Source organism: Ambystoma mexicanum, chromosome 3p, assembly GCF_040938575.1.
Source record: "Ambystoma mexicanum isolate Mex_15411 chromosome 3p, UKY_AmexF1_1, whole genome shotgun sequence".
Lineage (NCBI taxonomy): Eukaryota > Metazoa > Chordata > Amphibia > Caudata > Ambystomatidae > Ambystoma > Ambystoma mexicanum.
The window spans coordinates 349,807,608-349,826,614 of NC_090925.1; the positions used below are offsets into that span (position 1 = coordinate 349,807,608).

At 46.1% G+C, this 19,007-nt stretch overlaps 1 protein-coding gene across 1 annotated transcript in view; it reads left to right on the forward strand.

Annotated features, from left to right (window-relative positions):
• LOC138580434 (bactericidal permeability-increasing protein-like) overlaps positions 1–19,007 on the forward strand; it is a 708,711-nt gene that overhangs the window by 415,571 nt on the left and 274,133 nt on the right. The window contains exons 12-13 of the mRNA XM_069650974.1: positions 1,968–2,132; positions 6,128–6,195. Coding sequence (XP_069507075.1) covers positions 1,968–2,132; positions 6,128–6,195 — 233 coding nt within the window. The remainder of the gene's footprint in view (positions 1–1,967; positions 2,133–6,127; positions 6,196–19,007) is intronic.

The window sequence follows — 19,007 nt, forward strand, 5'->3', positions numbered from 1 at the left end:
GACGATAAGGCAGAAAATTCAGAAACTAGACCGAGTTTCATTTTAGGTCAGTATACGAAAGATCGTTGTCAGGAGCACGGTCCGTTTTACAGACTGCATTACGAAGAGACCCAATGGAAATTTCAAATATAATGTAAGTAAATCTTTACACGCTTTTATACCGGAATGAAGATTTAATGAATGGATGCATGAATAAATGAATGAATGAAGAGCTAGGAAAAGCAAGTAAAACCGTTCGTAGTGGGCACATGGGCATGCAGGTCCACTGGTCTCACCGATCTCGGTCCTTGGCCCAGCCACTTTTCCCTGCACTGCCTACCTGCACTACGGGACTGTCTCTGTATCCTTCAGGCCCTTCTCCCGGCATTTAGCTTGCACTTGCCACCAGCTGGCCCTATTATTTAATTTGTATTCAACTAACCATGTACAGCCCTTCCCCATGCGCGATCAGAAAGACACCTGGCCTGGTAGGATCGTTGTCTGTCTGCCCTTGTTCCCCACCTGCCTCGTCACGCCTAGAAACACTTGAGTATAGGCGCGTTACAAATGCCATATCATATATCATATCATTCCTCATGCATGTAGACTAACTGTCGTTTATCATTGTGTGTTGGACTCGATTTATCTCGTTACTTTTCGCATTGATTTTAGAGACGAACATACTCCATTGAACTATCCTTGCAAGCAAATAGTTTCTGATCGGCCGTAATAAATAAAATGAGTAATATTAATGAAGTTCGGCTAGCAAGACTAATTATCATTTTTTTGTTTTCATAACAGGTATTTGATCCCATTCTGCCACTGCCATCTGTTTGAGACACCGGCGGATGGATACTTCAGCAGACACCTGCAGCTTCGTGTCAACAACTGGAGCACGATCACCATATTATGGGACGATCGCAAAGAACCCACATGCCCTTACGCTGTACTAGTGGCTAGAAGCAACATAACAACCTTTAGGCTGGACTAGTGCCTAGTTGATGGAACAGCCTTGCGGTTCACCGTGCTTCCAAAGTGATTCTTTTTACGAAAATGAACACCCTGTGTACCATAAAGGAACAGCGCGTGACTCAAGATGAAACGGAATAGTTATTGCGGATACAGATAAAAGAAAATAAATGGCTTCCGGAGTTCATATGGCAATTGCTGAATATTCTCTAAACATTTAATGTCAAATAAATGTACTTTACCAAATGTACCGTGTTGCTGTTTCATTTTAAAGTACAGTTTCATATTTCGGATTGTGGCGCGCTGTGTTGTGAGTTGATCTGTGTTGGTTTCCGGGTTCTGTGTGGAGTCGCGCAGAAGACGACTGGGCGCGTTTGCCTACGCAGCACAGTAACGTCACGGAGAGAGGCGGGGAATATGAATGTTTTGATAATGTCAGGCTCAGGGGCGGGGGAATTGATTTAGTGCCGCAAAAGCAGGTCAGCCAGGGCGATCGGGGAAAAGATAGGATTATCAGAAAATGGTGGCTCCCTGGTGCTTGTTTTCGCGTGCGTTTAATGTACGAAAACTCGGGTAAGGTCCATAGGAAAGTTTTCTAAAATTGAGCCACTTAGGCTTAAAAAAACATGGCCGACCCATAGGGACAGTAAACATTTTTACTAGACCATGCCTTTAAGGTTTTAGATGCAACTACCAGTAGTGTAAGTTTGGTTGGAAACTTTGGAGACAACTACATTTTGTAATAGGGGCCTACTTCCAGTACGGTCTCCATACTCCAGACATCCATTCTCGGCACGGGCAGGATCTCACTCTCTCACCCATCCAGAGGCAGCTCTATAGAGGGTTACATCCTCTCTCACTCGGAAAAGTGAGGCTCGCTTTTATTGAGGCTATTTCTCACAGAACCTGGCAGCCCTTTCCCACCCAGTAGCACCGTGAGGTCTGTCTTAGGCAGCACCTAGAGCTGAGACCCCCTCTCACTCCTCTCATTAACGTCTGCACCACCTTCTTCTCCACAGATGGACGAGAAGTACCGAAACATGAAAACGGTGACTGAGCTGGATCCAAAGCCGCCAACGGTGACCTGCCTGCCTGGGGAGATCCACGTGACCATCCCTGTGACCATCACTTGCCACGGCATTCTCTCGAGCTCCGAAGAAAAATTTCTGTTCCGGGTGAACCTGGTAAGCCTCTTATACGATAATGGTGTCTGTGTGAGCCATGCAGCATGGCAGGAAAGAAGCAGCAAGCCTGGACACATGAAGCACAGTAGTGAATAAAGTCAACTGGAACTGGATGGAGTGACTAGAATTGGATGGAGTGGATGGAATAGAGGGAACAGATAGGTTGGATCTAACGGTTACAGTGGATGAACGGATAGAACGGATTGACCAGATAGAACACATGGAATATATTGAATGGATCGAATTAATCGAACGGATTGATGGGATAGAACGGATGCAACAGATTGAGTAGTAGGAGCAAACAGAATGGATGAAGCAAAAGAGTAGATGGAACAGATAGAGTTGACAGAACGGACAGAGTGGACGGAATGGAAAGAGTAGATTGAACAGACACAGTGGATGGAACGGACAGAGTAGATGGAACAGACCGAGCGGACAGAACAGACAGAATAGATGGAACAGACAGAGTGGATGGAATGGAAAGAATCGAAGGAACAGATAGAATGGATAGAACGAATAGAGTGGATTGAAAAGATAAAGTGGACCGAACAGATAGAATGGATGGAACTAATAGAACGGATGGAACGGATAGAGTTGATGGAAGGAATAGAGCGGATGGAACAAATAGAATAGATGGAACAAATAGAGTGGATGAACGGATAGAGTGGATGTAACGGATAGAGTAAATAAAACAGATAGAATGTTTGGTACGGACAGAATGTATGGAACAAATAGTGAATGGAGCAGATAGAGTGGATGGAACGGATGGAGCGGATGGAACGGATAGAGTGGACGAAATGGATGGAATGGACAAAACAGATGGAGTGGACAAAACAGATGGAGTGGACGAAACCGATGGAGTGGACGGAACGGATGGAGTGGATGGAACGGGCGGAGTGGATGGAACGGATGAATGGGTAGAACGGATGGAGTGTACGGAACGGTTGGAGTGGGTGGTACGGATGGAGTAGATGGTACGGATGGAGTGGAGTGGATGGTACGATGGAGTAGATGGTGGTGGAGTGGATGTAACGGATGGAGAGCATGCAACGGATGCAGTGGATGGAACAGGCAGAGTGGATGGAACGGATGGATGGATGGAGTGGATAGAACGGACGGATTAGATGGTACAGATGGAGTGGATGGTTGCAGAGCAGATGGAATGGATGGAGTGGATGGAACGGATGGAGTGGATGGAATGGATGGGGTGGATGGAACGGATGGAGTGAACGGAACGATGGAATGAATGGAACGGATGGAGTGGACGGAACAGATGGAATGGATGGAACAGACGGAGAGGACAAAATGGATGGAGTGGACAAAACGGATGGAGTGGACGAAATGGATGGAGTGGACGGAACGGATGGAGTGGATGGAACGGGCAGAGTGGATGGAACAGATGAATGGGTAGAACGGATGGAGTGTACGGAATGGATGGAGTGGGTGGTCCGGATGGAGTAGATGGTACGGATAGAGTGGATGGTATGGATGGAGTAGATGGTGTGGTGGAGTGGATGGAACGGATGGAGAGGATGGTACGGATGCAGTGGATAGAACAGGTGGAGTGGATGGAATGGATGGAGTGGATGGAATGGATAGAGAGGAAGGAGCCGATGGAGTGGACGAAACGGATGGAGTGGACGAAATAGATGGAGTGGACGAAATGGATGGACTGGATGAAACAGATGGAGTGGATGAAACAGAAAAAGTAGAAGAAACAGATGGAATGGATGGAACAGATGAAATGAAGTGGATAGAATGACATAGTGGACGGAATGGAGCTAACTGGATGACTTGAATGGAACTGGATGACATAGATGGAACTCGACAATTGGATGGAAATAGGTAGTACTGGATGGAACTGTATGAAACAAACAGAATGGATGAGTGGATTGAGTGACCTAATAGGTGGAGTGAATAGAATCAGATGACATTGATAACACTGACAGAGTAGATAGGACTGGATGGAATAGATGGAACTGAACAGAGTGGATGGAAATGGACAGAGCAAATGGAACCGGACAGAGTGTATAGAACTGGACAGAGTGCATGGAACTAGACAGAGTGGACAGATCTGGACAGAGTGGATGGAACTGGACAGAGTGGAGAGAACTGGACAGAGTGGATAGATCTCGAAAGAGTGGATGGAACTGGACAGAGTGGATGTAACTGGACAGAATGGATGGAACTCGACACAGTGTATGGAACTGGACAGAATCTCAGGCGCTTCTACAGATAACCACCATATCACACCACTACGCTTACTCTCTACTATACACGATCATTCAACTAGAACACAGCTATACCCGTGATAGTTCGGCCTGGCTGTTCACTTACGAATACGACCCCATGAACACCTCATCACCCTAATAAAATGCACCTAGCTGAGCACATTCCAGCCTAGCTGTTCACATAGGCGTTCCTCAGGCCTAACGCAGCCAGAACCCAGTCTGAGTGTCCACCCACCAGACTGCAGACATCCAACTGATATCTTCAGTACCACACCTATCGCTAGGAAGCAGCTTTCATCCAACAACTACGCCAGCTGCACACATATCCGGTGCACCCATGCACCATACGACACTATCTCGCTCTACTGACTTGAACTAGAGTTCCCGAGGGCGTTCAACCTACCAGCACTTTGATGTCATACCAATGATATATAAGGCGCTATATAAATGCCACGTAACATAACATAACATAACAGGATGGCTGCTGGCAGGGCAGTAGACACTGTCACAGGGCAGCACTGGATGTTTAATAGGGTCATCTTTTGCAGATGGTGTAGTGAAAGAAGAGTATTAGGGAAAAGAGTGATGGGGAGTTTACAGAAATGCATTAAGAAAACTGGTGGGTTGGGATCATGAGCATGTACAGAAGGCGGGCTGAAGGAAGTCTTTCTTTAGGTTGGGTAGTTTGGGTAGCTATTGGAACTAGCTTGGAGAACATCAGTGGGTTGAGCGAAATACAGATAAAGGGGCCCACCTTACAGGAGCGTGGGCCCCTTTATCTGTATTTCATCAACCCACTGATGTTCTTAAAGCTAGTTCCACACTCAACAGCTACCCAAAATAAATAAATATGGTTACATTACAGTTCAGCAACAGGAGCAGTCATTAGGGGTGAGAGGTTGTCGACTGGCGAGGGTGGGGTTAAGGGATTGGGTGCGTCCGAGGTGCATGCCAATGGCGCTGTTCGAAGATCAGGGTCTTGATCTCCCTTCTGAGTAGAATGAGTGTCCGCAGCCGGGGATCGCAGATAAAGAATACCCGTCTTCCATTTTTCAATTTTTCGAATTTTTGCAGCTTTGATCTGGCCAGGTCCTAGCTTCTTGTTCACCTTTGGCCACCAGAGATGGCGACCTTGTCAGCTATGTAGGAGAAAACATGCCAGTGTACATAAGCATGGCAGTGGGATTGTTACTAAACCTGGGGCAGCGGCCATCCCTTATGAAGACAGAGTGGCCCTGTCTGCAGGCTGTAGCAGGACATTGGACGTCATTAATAACCTGTGGATTGAGGTAGACCAGAGTTAAGGGGAAAATGGCCATGCACTTGTTCTAAAAACATTCTTATGACTAGTGCATTCAGTTTCCATCCTTGTTTTATGCTGCTATGGGCTTCATGCTGACAGCCGCAGTATCCTTCGAGCTGTGCCAGTCTCATCACTTCGTCGCAATCCAGCTTTACTGCTCTGGTCCTGTCCCCCTGCAGCTGTGCTGTTCTACTCCTTCTGTTTCCATTCACCTGTGCTGAGCCTGTCCTTCTATCTCCCTCCTGCTCAGCTTCTATGATCATTCTGCATTCCCCGATCTGTGTTCCCTGAGCCTTCCACCCATCTCCAGCTGTTTACTATGATGGTGCGGCCTCTCTCCCTTGAGACGTGTGTTGCTTCGTTCCTTCAGTCTCTCTCCAGCATTGCTCCACGCATGTTGTCTTCAAGCCTGGCCCCTAGGCTCTCACATCTAATAAAACCAAACATTTTCCTGTTTGCAGACTGTCAAATCAACGGGAGAGCTGATGGACTCAGCAGCAGGTATTACTGCGTCCCTGGGACCCGCAAGGTGAGGACTGTAAATGTACTTTGCCATTGTTGCAACAACATGAAATGCAGGACTGAGGAACCATGAGGCCAGCCCAGTGCCAATGGGTGGGATGCACAAGGAAAATTGAATCCAAACTTGTACCAGTTAAGGAAGGCACAATGAGGGCAGCCTAGTGCCAATGAGTAAGGTGCCCAGGGACCATAGAACCCCACCCAAACACACCATGGTTATTACCTTGAGCTCCAACTGCATTGTAATCAGAATAACCCCTCCAACCATTGCCTGGAAAGATATTGAATCCACTGTAATGGTGTGCCCCAACTCTTGGAAACCACTGGGAATCTGATCAACCCTTTCCTGCAGCTTTGAGAATCGTGCTCATTAAGTGCTGAATTCCCTGCTTCTTATGGCCCATTTGTCATCAGCTGGCAACTCTCGGGCCATGCGTCCAATGGACTCTAGTCTTTGCTGGAATGCCTCACATTCTCAATGCTGCAAACAAGAACAAATGCACATCCCCAGTGGTTGTGTCTCCCCAGTGGGCAGTGCTAGGTGGGAAGATATTTCAAATAAAAGCACTATGCTTCTATTGGGGCTCCTCACATCATTATCAATTTGAGGGCTGACAAACAAGGAGATAATTGCTATGGGCCATGTGGGCATCCCATTCTCACTCTATTATATTCACCTGTGTGGATTCTGCCCAGAATCCGTCATGCTCATTGAATGGCCCAATACCATTTCCCCCACTATGAGGAATCCTCACTTTTGTGGCTTACTTTTGAGATCACTTACTGTGATTATGGGCCTCATTACAACTGTGCCGGTCCAGTAACAATGGTGCTGGTAAGCCTACCGGCACCGTTGTTACCAGACGGGCACAGTACGATTCTGCGGGCGGGTGCTATCCGAACCGACAGAGTCAGACCTGGCGGGTGGAACGGCACCCGCCCACAGTGTTTCACGGAAGCACCGGCACCGTTGTTAACAGTGCTGGTGCTTCCCTGGTCCCTATTCCCAAAGAGTCCTATGGGACTCAAATGGGAATGGGCATTTACAATTTACCGGCACTTGACTTCCTGGAATGCCAGGGTTGTACTCCCCCTGTGTTACCGGCATGCCAGGCGCCTATAAATATGGCAGGTCCGGCGGCAGCCCTATGTCATTATAGTCGGAAATATCTCAAAACCCACTTTCATTGTGTCATTAAAGCCTAATGTTTGTTACACTTCAGAGAGTCTTGCATTTGCACAAATATTTACGCACAGCATTATTCCCCTGTCATCCGACAAATCTGGAAGGCCTGTGTCCTCTACTGATCTCAAAGACATCTTGTTTATCCTTCTAACTCTGACCCCTGTGCCTTCTGGCATATTGACAAACTAGGGTCCTTTCTTTGCCAATCCTTGTGAGATCGTGTCTCACCTGTACCTTTCCTCTGCAACACCCTTGCTCCATACCCTTTAGCAATTCTGACCCACTCGTTACTCTTTTCTAATCTTCCTACAGTCTCTCTTTACCGTTCTCTCTGCTGACAATTCTTCAAATTATCTGTATCACCCGTACCCTCTGTACCAATCCCTGTACCAATCCCTCTAAGGTTCTGTCACTTTTGTAAACTCTTTCTGTCAACTCATGAGATTCAGTCTTAACTACATCCTTTCTCACAATCCCTCTGAGGTTCTGGCCTGCTTGTACCATCTCTCTCTCAATTAATTTGAGAGTCTGTTCCCCCGCTACACTCTCGCATAACGTTTCTGTGATTATATCTCTCCTAAATGCACTCTCTTCCTATTGTTCGGTCCCCCTGCTTGCTGTATCTGCCCTTCCAAAGTTCGGTTATCGGATACTCCCCTCCCCCTCTCTTGTTCTTCTGGGATGATTCTGTCCTAATTCTACATTCCCCAGAATCTCATAAAATCTTATATTTTCTGTATATCCTTCTCCCTCCCTAAATGCCTCTGACATCATGCCCCTGTCCTTTTTTTTAAACTTCTACTGCTTAGATTATGTGACCCATCTGCACTTCTCTTTTGCGTGTCACTTGAGACCCAGTCCAATTACTAACCTATTCTTTGACTGGGTTCTATCAGTGACTGATAGGTGCTGCTGGGAGTTCATTCACTTCTGCATGGTCTTAGGTATTCGAATGACACTCTGCAGTCTACACCAACAAAAAAGTGAATCCTCTTTTCTGGGTATAACTTGGTCCCTTGCAAGTGAAGTTGGCCTACCATGACTAGGTTCCACCCGTGGAGAAATTTGGGCACAGCCAGTCACTTCTGAAGTGGGAAGAAACATTCTGCTGTTACTTGCACGCTCGGCTTATCCCTGAAGGGGTACACAAGTTCTCAATCCTGGACAGGCTCAGCTTTCAGCACTTCTAGGCAACCTCCACTCACTTGAGTATCCTGCTGCTGTACCTGTTGGTTTGTGTCAGTTGCAACAATTCTCCAGCTCTTGTCACTTCTCCCCAAGGGGGAGTCCTTTCCTATGAAGTTAGGGTGGTGAGTCTGCTCCCTGATAGTCCCCTTAGGGGTGGTGAAATGTGGGAGGACCTCATTGGAGGGGACTCCCCTCCTGGGGACACAGACGTTTACCTGGGTTGTGGCTGGCGAAGATAGTCATACACCAAACACGGTTTGCCCCACCTTCCCTACATAGACCTCTTTATGATGACCAGTACATTATTTTAGTTCCTTAGGTTTATCCAGTATTGAGTCCACTGGGATGAAGAAGAGTAGAGGAAATATGCAGAGTACTCCAGGTGCAAGCACTGACATGAGGATGCTCCCAGGAGGCATGAGGACTGCCAGCACACCATTGACAGCAAGTGTTGACGTTACACCAGGGTGGACCAAGCCCTATAAAGAGAACATAGAAGAAGAACGTGTCATCTTCTTCGCGGAGAGTCAGAGAGCCCAGGAGATTCAAAACCCATACCAGGAAGAAAAGCGGGACGCCGGTGAAATGGGTGAACAAGCCAATCGTAGGTCTTGCACAAGCAATACCTAGCCCAGCAGTGAGCAGCCGAGGCAGTTGCATGACTTCCAGGTAGGAGGTAGTCTGTGCGGTCTGACCAAAATGCCAAGCCTGCAAGGAGCCATCGGTTGCACACTCTGAGAGACGCTGCCCTGTCCCAGGAAGCCCCAGCGACATACTGAAGCCTGAGTCGAGGTAACTAATGGTACCGGAGACCTGGAAGGGACACATGTTTGGAAACTAGGAAGACTAGGGACCTTCCCTGAGGTATCGGAGCAATGAGGCTCATAGTGGGCATTACGAGGAAAGGGTCTGGGATTCCAAGATACATAAAGAGAGTATCAGAGGATATCTTCCACGGCACAGTGGTAACAAGGAAACCACTGACCACCAGGAAAGGGTCTGGGACCCCAAGAAGCATAAAGAGAGTAGCAGAGGAAATCCTCCTCGGCACAGTGGTAATGAGAAAGCCACTGACTACCAAGAAAGGGTTTGGGACCACAAGAAGCATAAAGAGAGTATCGGAGGAATTCATCCTCGGCACAGTGGTAACGAGAAATCCACTGACTAGAAAGGGCCAGGGACCCCAAAAGGTATACAGAGAGTACTGGAGGAAATCTTCCTCGGCACAGTGGTAACAGAAGAGCCACTGACTCTCATTGAACTATAAGACTTGATTTAAGTAACCAGGGTACGGGTCATTCCCTCTGGTCCTAAGGAGTCTGGGAAAGTAAGCCATATCCCAGACAGTAGAACAAACTCCAAGAGAGGCATAAGGTTTAATACTTCCTGGAGAGAACTAAAGGAACTGATCCTAAAGAAGGCAGTATCACTGAGAACCGTACAGCAACCAGGGGGAGGGAGTTTTTCAGGGTCAGATTGGCCCCTCGGCCTTTCGGCCGCGGCCAGGCCGAAATCGTCCCTGAGGTGTGGGGGCAGGTTTCTGGCCATTCCTGGGCCGGTTTGGAAGAAAGGAAAATGTAAAAAATATATATTTATAGCCTTTAATCCTCTTAGGTCGATAAATGAGTACCAACACAGGTTAGGTGATATTGTATGCATATGTTCTCTATAAAAAAGAGCTTAAGCGAAAGTGCTATACAATAACATTATCATTTGCCCTTGAATATCTGCTTGGATTCACAGTAATTAAGTGTGCTTAGGAACAATGCTATTTGATGCAACTTTCTGTTTTGTCAAGGCGTGAAAGGTCGTGTTTCATCGTTTCCCAGGATGCCACTTTGAGGTGGGGTCAAATGACATCACTTCTGGTGATGTCATCAGAGGTCAAGGGTCGTGAGGCGAGGGGTGGGCCACTTTTTTGAGTTGAGGGGTGGGTCACTTTTTTTGGGTGACCGGGCCTATTTCTTGTCCCAGTCCGACCCTGGAGTCATTCCCCCTGGTAGCATCTTTGAAAAAGTCATTGCAACAACCAGACACCAGGAGAAGGGAGTCATTCTCCTGATGAAAAAATATAATGTTGGTTAGGGACATTTAGGTTTATTGTGGATAAATGAAGGTTTAGGGACAAAAACATGACCCCTCCTTGTCAGTCCATACTTCCACACCCTCACACTGTGCATGTTAGATTATCCTGGCACGACAGCTGACTTGCACGTCCACATTCATGTGGCTTTCAGGCTTTAAGATCAATCATGCCACCGACAGCAATATGTGACAGACTCCCTGAGTAATCAGCACTCTTCCAGACATATGATTCCCAATGTTCACTAGCCTAGTTCCACTCAGCAGAAATAGAAAGCAGAGGAGACCTGGTGTTATCATAATTCTGCATGATCGCACATGCTGTTCTCAAATCCCTCATATTAAATATATCTAAAACATGCCCAAAAGACTTCAGAGCATTTCAGGGTAGATATATTTCCAAAGGTCTTACAGTGAAAGCAATATGAAACTCTGATAATGTCACAATAAATAGACTATTCTCGGGATTCCAAAAAGTTAGCGCTAGGTGTCACAAGCAGTGGCAGTGCCCTTCAGCTCCTTGTCTTTCACCCCATTAATAGTGCCTTGACAGACAAGCCAGCCAACTGGATATGGAAAGGACAAGTCACTGGCTAATATTAATGGCCAAGTCAGCACATTGGATCTTAAAGTAAAACGTTTAAAAACTGAATGCTAATTCAAATAACATGAAAGGAGATGGGCCGTTGGATTAAAATGTAAAGCCAAGACATCTATAGAAGTAGAGTTGCTGAAATATCACCCAGGAGATTTGTTAATCCCTTAAGATTTGAGACAAGCCATTTTGGCAATCACAGTAATTAAGCCTGACCCTGTAGTTCTCATATATTGCCAATTGAGTTCCTGATGTTAAGATTGACAGTGGAGTTGCGGTCAAGCACATGAGAGTCTAGCTAGATGTTGAGAAGATGAGACCGAAGTACAATGGAAAAGGGACTTCATTAATAGATTGAAACAGTTGACCTTATGCTGCTACAGCCATAGCAATCATTTCAGAGATTTACATTCTTCAAATAAAGATAGCAATTACAAAATAAATTGAAAATAATATTTTGCAAATAACCCAGTAAGCAAGGTGACCCCTGTATGGTTGCAGCAATAGTGGCACACTCCCATCATTGACAGTGCATATCACTTGATCCCAGTAGAGTTGCAGCAATGCAGCATCCTCCCATCATTTGCAGCCCTTAGTACTTTATCTCTGTACAATTGCAACAATACAGCATCCTCCCATAATTGGCAGTGTGTAGTACTTGATCCTGTTACAGTTGTGGCTGTACAGCTTCCTCCCACCATAGCACATACTACTGGGCCCCCAATACAGTTTACTTGATCCCAATACAGTTTTGGCAATGCAGCATTCTCCAGCATTGGATCTTTCATGGATTCACATGCTGTGAATATACCCCGTCGTCAGGCTGGGAAACCCCGGTAAATTTAACTTAGTAGTTTTCCTATGGAAAAAACGTTGAGACCTTGAATGTCCCATCAACGTTGTTTTGGGTGCTTTAGGCAGCTGCAGTTCGACGTCGAGTGCATAGCTCCACCCCAGCAGCTTCCCCTCAGATTTAAAATGTCTTCCAAGCTGTTGGGATTCCTGGCATTGTTCTCCTGAGAGAAAATGTATACTTCGTCAAGACAACTTCTTACATTTTTCGTCTTTCGAGTCCTTCGACGCCAAAAATATTTCAGTTTTCACCTCCATTATGGAAACTTCGGGACTGAAAAAATCCTTGTTTCGGCCATGTCAGACCTGCGGCCTGAAGAATGTCTATGAGGGAGACAGACACTCTGAGTGCCTTTACTGTCTTTACCCAAACCATTCGGCCGACGGATGCAACATCTGCCAAGGGTTCTCTCAGAAGACACTTCAAAACAGAAATAGACGCCTTATCTGTTGGCTCAATGAAGGGGCCTACTCAGCCTTGGAACTTGGCTCATCCCAGAGTGGGAGAACACCAACTCCCTCTGACAAGAGGTCACCGTCACGCCAGAGGTCTAAGTCAGAAGAGGCAGTCGCGAGAAAGCAGAGGACAGGAGAGGCTAAATCATCTTTGAGCCATGACAAGGCCAAACACTCATCGCCTCTTAAGAAACCAGTGTCTAGTGGTGACAAGTCCCACTCAGGGTCCAATTACTCTTCTAAGAGTACTGTGTCAAGATCTCTGTCAGTCAAGTCAAGAGAGAAGGTCTTGCACTCGTCTTCAAAATCCACGGACTTGTCCCGGAAATCTCTGTCGGCAACGGACAAGCATAAAACTTCCCCGACAACGACATCTTCCAGAACCGCGTCGGTAAACAAAGAAGAAGAGAAGAAGGATTGCTTCCTCTTTGATCACATGGGGAAAAGAAGAAAAGCAGTTTTTTCCATTTCTATTCTCGATCATGTATGGCAGGAGAGGCTCCGTACCATGAAACATCCCGTCACGGAACCGGCGGTGAAAGGGAGACTGGAAAAGAAATGTAAGGCTCCAGATTCCACTCCAAAATGCCTTACGTCACAACCAACGCCAGAGTCAGTGGTCTCAGCTGCTGCAAGCCGCAAAGCCAGAACACAGCACAAGTGTGGCACTCCTCCTGACAATGACAACAGAAAATGGAATGCCTTTGGTAAAAAGGTTCTCACCATTGGAGCCACTATGGTTAAAGCAGCAAATTCCCTGGCTATTGTCGTGCGATACGATCATGAAATGTGGCATCGTTTTGCCCCTCTATTAGAACACCCGACAGAACAACAAATAAAAGAGGCTATGCTGTTGGTGTGAGGAGAATCATAGCATCAATATAACTGTAGATCTGGCCGAAACAGATCAACAATGGTGTAGTCCTCAAACGCCAGGCTTGGCTTCGCTGTATAGACTTTCTACAAGAAGAACAGCACAACGTTGTTGATATGCCATGCGAAGGTAAGAATCTATTTGGCGATAAAATAGATGAAGCCCTTAAGGCCATGAAAGCAGATTCGGACATGGCTAAATCTCTTACAACTCTGCAAAACAGGAGATCCTTTCGCCCCTTTCATTCCTTTTGAGGAGTCTCAGGAAACACACAATTCTCAAGCTCCAGAGACAGCAAGGGCTACAGTAGACCAAGATATAATTCTCCGGGCTACAAGCGCGGTTACCAATCTTTGCAGTGCAATAGAGATTTCCAGGGGAAAAGAATGCGAGGATCTTCCACCTCCCAGAGAGGTCACCAGAGTAAAACACAACAATGACTGCCGCAAAGACAGTCAAATAGGAAGGAATGTGGCGTTCCACCTCAACGAGTGGCAATCTATAACTATGGACAGATAGGTACTATATGCTATCTAGTACGGCAACTAGAGTTCAATCGCCCACAATAAAGGTATCTCACTCACACCCTCACGCCTCAGGGCACGAGATACACCACATGCTAAAGAAAAGAGCCATCGACAAGGTGCCTTTCTCAGCCGGAGGAAATGAGTGTACTTGACGTACATTGTGGTAAAAAAAACAGATTGCAAATGGTGGCGATTTTGGACCCAAGGCTACTGAACAAAAACATCAAAAGACAAAAATTCTAAATGGTAACGCTCCAAGAGGTAATAAGAGCTGTGCAGCGGCCCTGGACCTCAAGGATGCGTATTTCCATGTCTCAATACACCCAAGGCATCGGAAATACCTCTGGTTCATAGTAGGCGAAAGTCATTAACAATTTCGGGTTCTGCCATTCGGCCTAAAATCGGCTCCCAGGACTTTCATGAAGTGCCTGTCTCCAGTAGCATCCTACACACAGATGCAAGGCCACCATATTCACCTGTACTTGGACGATTGGTTAATTCGAGGAGCCACGTACCAACAAACTTTAATGTTTCTCAACAAAACAGATACGCTTCTGCAGCGATTGGGCTTTGCCATCAACTATATGAAATCTTCTACAATTCCCTCAAACAACTTGGTTTTTCTGGGAGGTCAATTTCAAGTCACAGTCTGGTGAAACCTTCTGCAGAAAGAGTCAAAAGTCTTCTAGCTCTAGCGGGCTCATTTACACCAAACAGACTGATTACAGTCCGCTCTTACCTGGCACCTCTGGGAACCATGCCTTCTTGCATTCCTCTCATTCCCCACTGTCGCCTTCACATGCGCCCAGCACAAGAATTCCTTGCAACCAGATAATCCCAAATCCCAGGTTCCAGGTTGGACAAGGTGATAATGTCCCGGACTCTGTCAGAAATCTGAAATGGTGGACACACCCGTCCAACATCACGAAAGGAATGCCACTGGTGGAGCAAAATTTCAAACTCACCATTGTGACCGATGCCTCCCAAGTGGGGTGGGGTGCAAATTTAGACCAGCACCAGGTCAAAGACCTCTGGTCTGCGGAAGAAACCTTACTACTCATCAATGTACTAGAGTTGCGGGCAAAACACTGGCCTCTTAAGTCCTTTCTTCCCCTTATCTACAACTCAGTGGTACGTGTCCTCACCAACAACACAGCCGCAATGTTTTACCTATGGAAACAAGGTGGGACTCGTTCAGACACCTTATCCTAGGAAGCACAAACCATCTGGCACTGGGCCATCTGGCACAACATCCTGATTCAGATCTTCCACTTACCAGTGATGCAGAACATGCAAGCAGATAACCTCAGCAGGGACTCCTCCCAAACACACGAGTGGCAACTACACAGCATCCAGATAACCAAAATGTTCTCGAGGTGGGGTCGCCCCACTCTGGACCTCTTCTCCAGCCCTGACAACAGACAATGCCAAACATTTGCCAGCAGGATTCTGCATCCAGACTCTCGAGGGTACGCATTCTCCTTCCCTTGGAACGGGGTGTTCTCTTATGCATTTTCCCCCTTTCCTCTCATAAGAAGAACCATACAGATGATGCGCAAGGCTCCTTGCAAGATAATCTTAATAGCCCCGAACTGCTCCAGTTGACAGTGGACAAGCCGATTCATCCAGGCTCCCAGGTGAATATTCTATCCCAGAGCAACGGGATGATCTTTCATCACAACCCGGGCGCTCTCAAGTTGACAGCATGGCTCCTGACCACTCTGAGTTCAGAAATGTGAAAATCCCTCAGGACTGTCGCTGCATCCTAGCAGCAGCAAGAGCCTCATCCACCAACATCTCTTATAGCCGAAAGTGGAAAAGATTCTGTGCATGGTGTGCACTACAACCTGATCTGCAACCGCTAGCAATAACACCTCATCAGCTCCTTCCTTATCTGCTGAAATAAGCTACAGAAGGTTTGACGGTCTCTTCTATCAAAGTGCATTTATCATCAATCTCCAGATGTACCCTGAAAAGAAGATCTTCCCTGCTATACAATGACAGGCTAATCAAGCATTTCTTAAAAGGCCTTTTCTGCACCTTTCACCACAAAAAAGGATTCCACCTGTATGGGACTTGAACCTAGTCTTAGCAGTTCTGATGGGAACCCATGTCTACAATCCACATCAAGTTTCTAACTTGGAAAGTGTTTTTTTCTGGTGGCCATTACGTCTTCTAGACATGTTTCAGAGCTCCAAGCCTTAGTTATTGATCCTCCGTACCTGTGCTTCATGAGAGACAATGTAGTTCTCTCCACTAACCCGAATTTCATTCCTAAAGTACCATCTGAATTTCATAAAAATGCCAACATCACTCTACCTACATTTTTTCCAAATGCCACTTCACCAGCAGAAAAGGCTTTGCATTCCCTGGATGTCAAAAGGGCATTGAAATATTACTTGGATCGAACAAAGTCTTTCAGATCCTCTAGCCATATCCAAACAGGGCATTTCAAGATGGATCTCCTCTACAACATCCTTCTGCCACTCTAAAGCCTACAGAGCATTGCAATCAGCTCCTAGAGCGCACTCCACTAGGGCTATGGTTGGGTCAGCGGCTCTATGGTCTGGTGTTCCCATAAGAGACATTTGCCAAGCGGCAACATGGGCGGTGCCCCACACGGTCACCAGGCACTACTGCTTACACCAGCAACACGCTGAAGAGGTACAGATGGGGCGAGCAGTCCTTCAGCGACTGTTCCAGTAAGATAAGCCCCCCAGCTTCCGGGGTTGTCACTGTTCTCTACCTTAAAGATGTATCCTTTCTGCATTAATGTACACGTCTTCATGATATCTAATTTGTGTTTGCCTGGTTTACACCTCTGAGCATTTATACTGCTACAAAATCTATTCACAGCATGTGAATCTATGAAAGATACAATTCTGGAGAAGGGAGTGCTTTCTTACCTATAACTCCATTTCTCCAGCGTTGGTATTTTTCATGGATTCACATGCGCCCTACAGCATACTCCTTTTAGGCAAACATCCTCCAGTTGGAGTGGTTAAAATCTGAGGGGAAGCAAATGGAGTTACAGGTAGGAAACAACTCCCTTCTTCTATCATTGGTCAGTGTGTATCACTTGATACAGTGTAGCTGAGCAATGCAGCATCCTCCCATCATTTGCAGCGGGTACTACTTGATCCCAGTTCGGTTGCAGTGTTGCAGCATCCTCCCATTACTGGCCAGCTGACGCTACATGATCCCAATGTGGTTGCTGTAATGCAGCCTTCTCCCGTCATTGGCCAGCACGTTCTACTTGAGCTTGTTGTAAGATAGAGGTGATTTGCAGCACTACGCCCAACTGTGTGACTCTATCTCTGTGATGGATGACATCAGAACCCTATTCTTTGGACTGATGCCAGACATTACCTGGGGATTTCCCCTGGGAATCCGACATCCATTTCTACATGACAACTAGGGTGATAACAGTAGATTTAGTAAAAGGCCATCCCTTTGAGGTCTAGTGAAGAGGTAAAATGGGTGCATCAAGAGCTTAACAATCACTGATAAGAGGTTACAGTCTGAGCGTCGGAAGCGACCACATAATTGTGCAGTGGGCTTGATGCTGGGGCATGCTATGTGGTTACTTCCTCTAACATGCTACAGAGGAATGGTTGGTGTCTGCAGGAGTTGGGGCTGGAGATTTAGCATAGAGTCTCAGAGGCTGCAGGGGGTAATATGGAGATGGGGGAAAGGAGTATTGTAGGGTCCTTAAGTGTCCCCTTTAACTGCCAGAGTTGGTGGAGCCTACAATGATTTCTTATTTGAATTCACAATGAACATAGATGCCTTAAAATTATTTTTTTAGATAATTTGATATATTTTCATATATCACATAAACTGAACATTGCTGAAACCTATTTGCATTTTAACACAGCCTTTTTCATCACCATCGTCAGCTTTATTTCAGTTAATCAACCATAAAAGTGCATATGACTATAAAATGAGAAAATGGAATGGTACGATGAATTCATTAAAAAAGGATGAATTAGCTTCAATGCAACGTCATATCACAATTAATATATCAATAAATTACAAATTACAGTAAAATAAATCTAAAAACAGTGATAAAAATATGCAGCAAAATACATGAACTTAATATGATTGAATAAGTAATTATGACAATAGATTAAAAAAAAAGAGGCAAGTGAACAGCTCGCAGCCTCACTTTCATAACCACAATAATCTCAAATAATACCTGACAGTTAAGCTTGAGACTTGGCTCTAAGCATCCATGCGTTGTGAATGTACTGTGCCGTGGCTCTGACAACATGGATGTCCAGACACTGACCCAAAAATCTCACAGCACTGACTGCTTACCGAATCTTTGTGGTTCTCCATAGTGGGGGGACAGATACATTTTTCTCAAAGCGGCAGACCCGCTGCAGAACAGCAAAACATGCATGACTGTCACTCGTGTTGCCGGGTGACCACTTTTGCATAACTGAGGCCACTGGGAGAATTCCCAATCGGAAACGCAGATTCAAAGCCTTTTCAAAAGCTGGAAAAATCAGATCCATATGTAATTTGTGACCTGCTGTGTGGCTCGATTCCAGGGCCACATTTTAAGGCAGCAGCATCCACCAGCAGGATTTCATTACCACTCTGTTTAATCCTTTCTTTTATTATCACCCTTGTGGAGGGCCTTATATTTGTAGGGTTCAGCCATATTTCCAGCAGATTAAAGTCCTGAAGAGATGACTTAACATTGGAGGACCAATGTCCATTTTTACCAATCACCACAGATAAGAGATGGAGTGCTGCATTCCGGTATCTCACAAGACTGCGCTGCTTCCATAATCGGGCCCAAAAGAAGGCTGGCCTAGCACGGATCAAGGAAGCGACGGGACGCATCCCAGCTCCAAGAAAACCAAAGCTGTTGGGGCATTAACAGGTAGCAATAATAATTTCTTCAAAAAGATGTTTTGATGGTACATAACATCGAAAAGTTACAGTACCCCCACAGTTCGGAGCCATACAGAGCAGAAGGAATGACCTCTGCCATGCTTGGCGTGGAATGCCAAAATTGCTCCGCCAACCTTCTCTAAGGTAATGGACG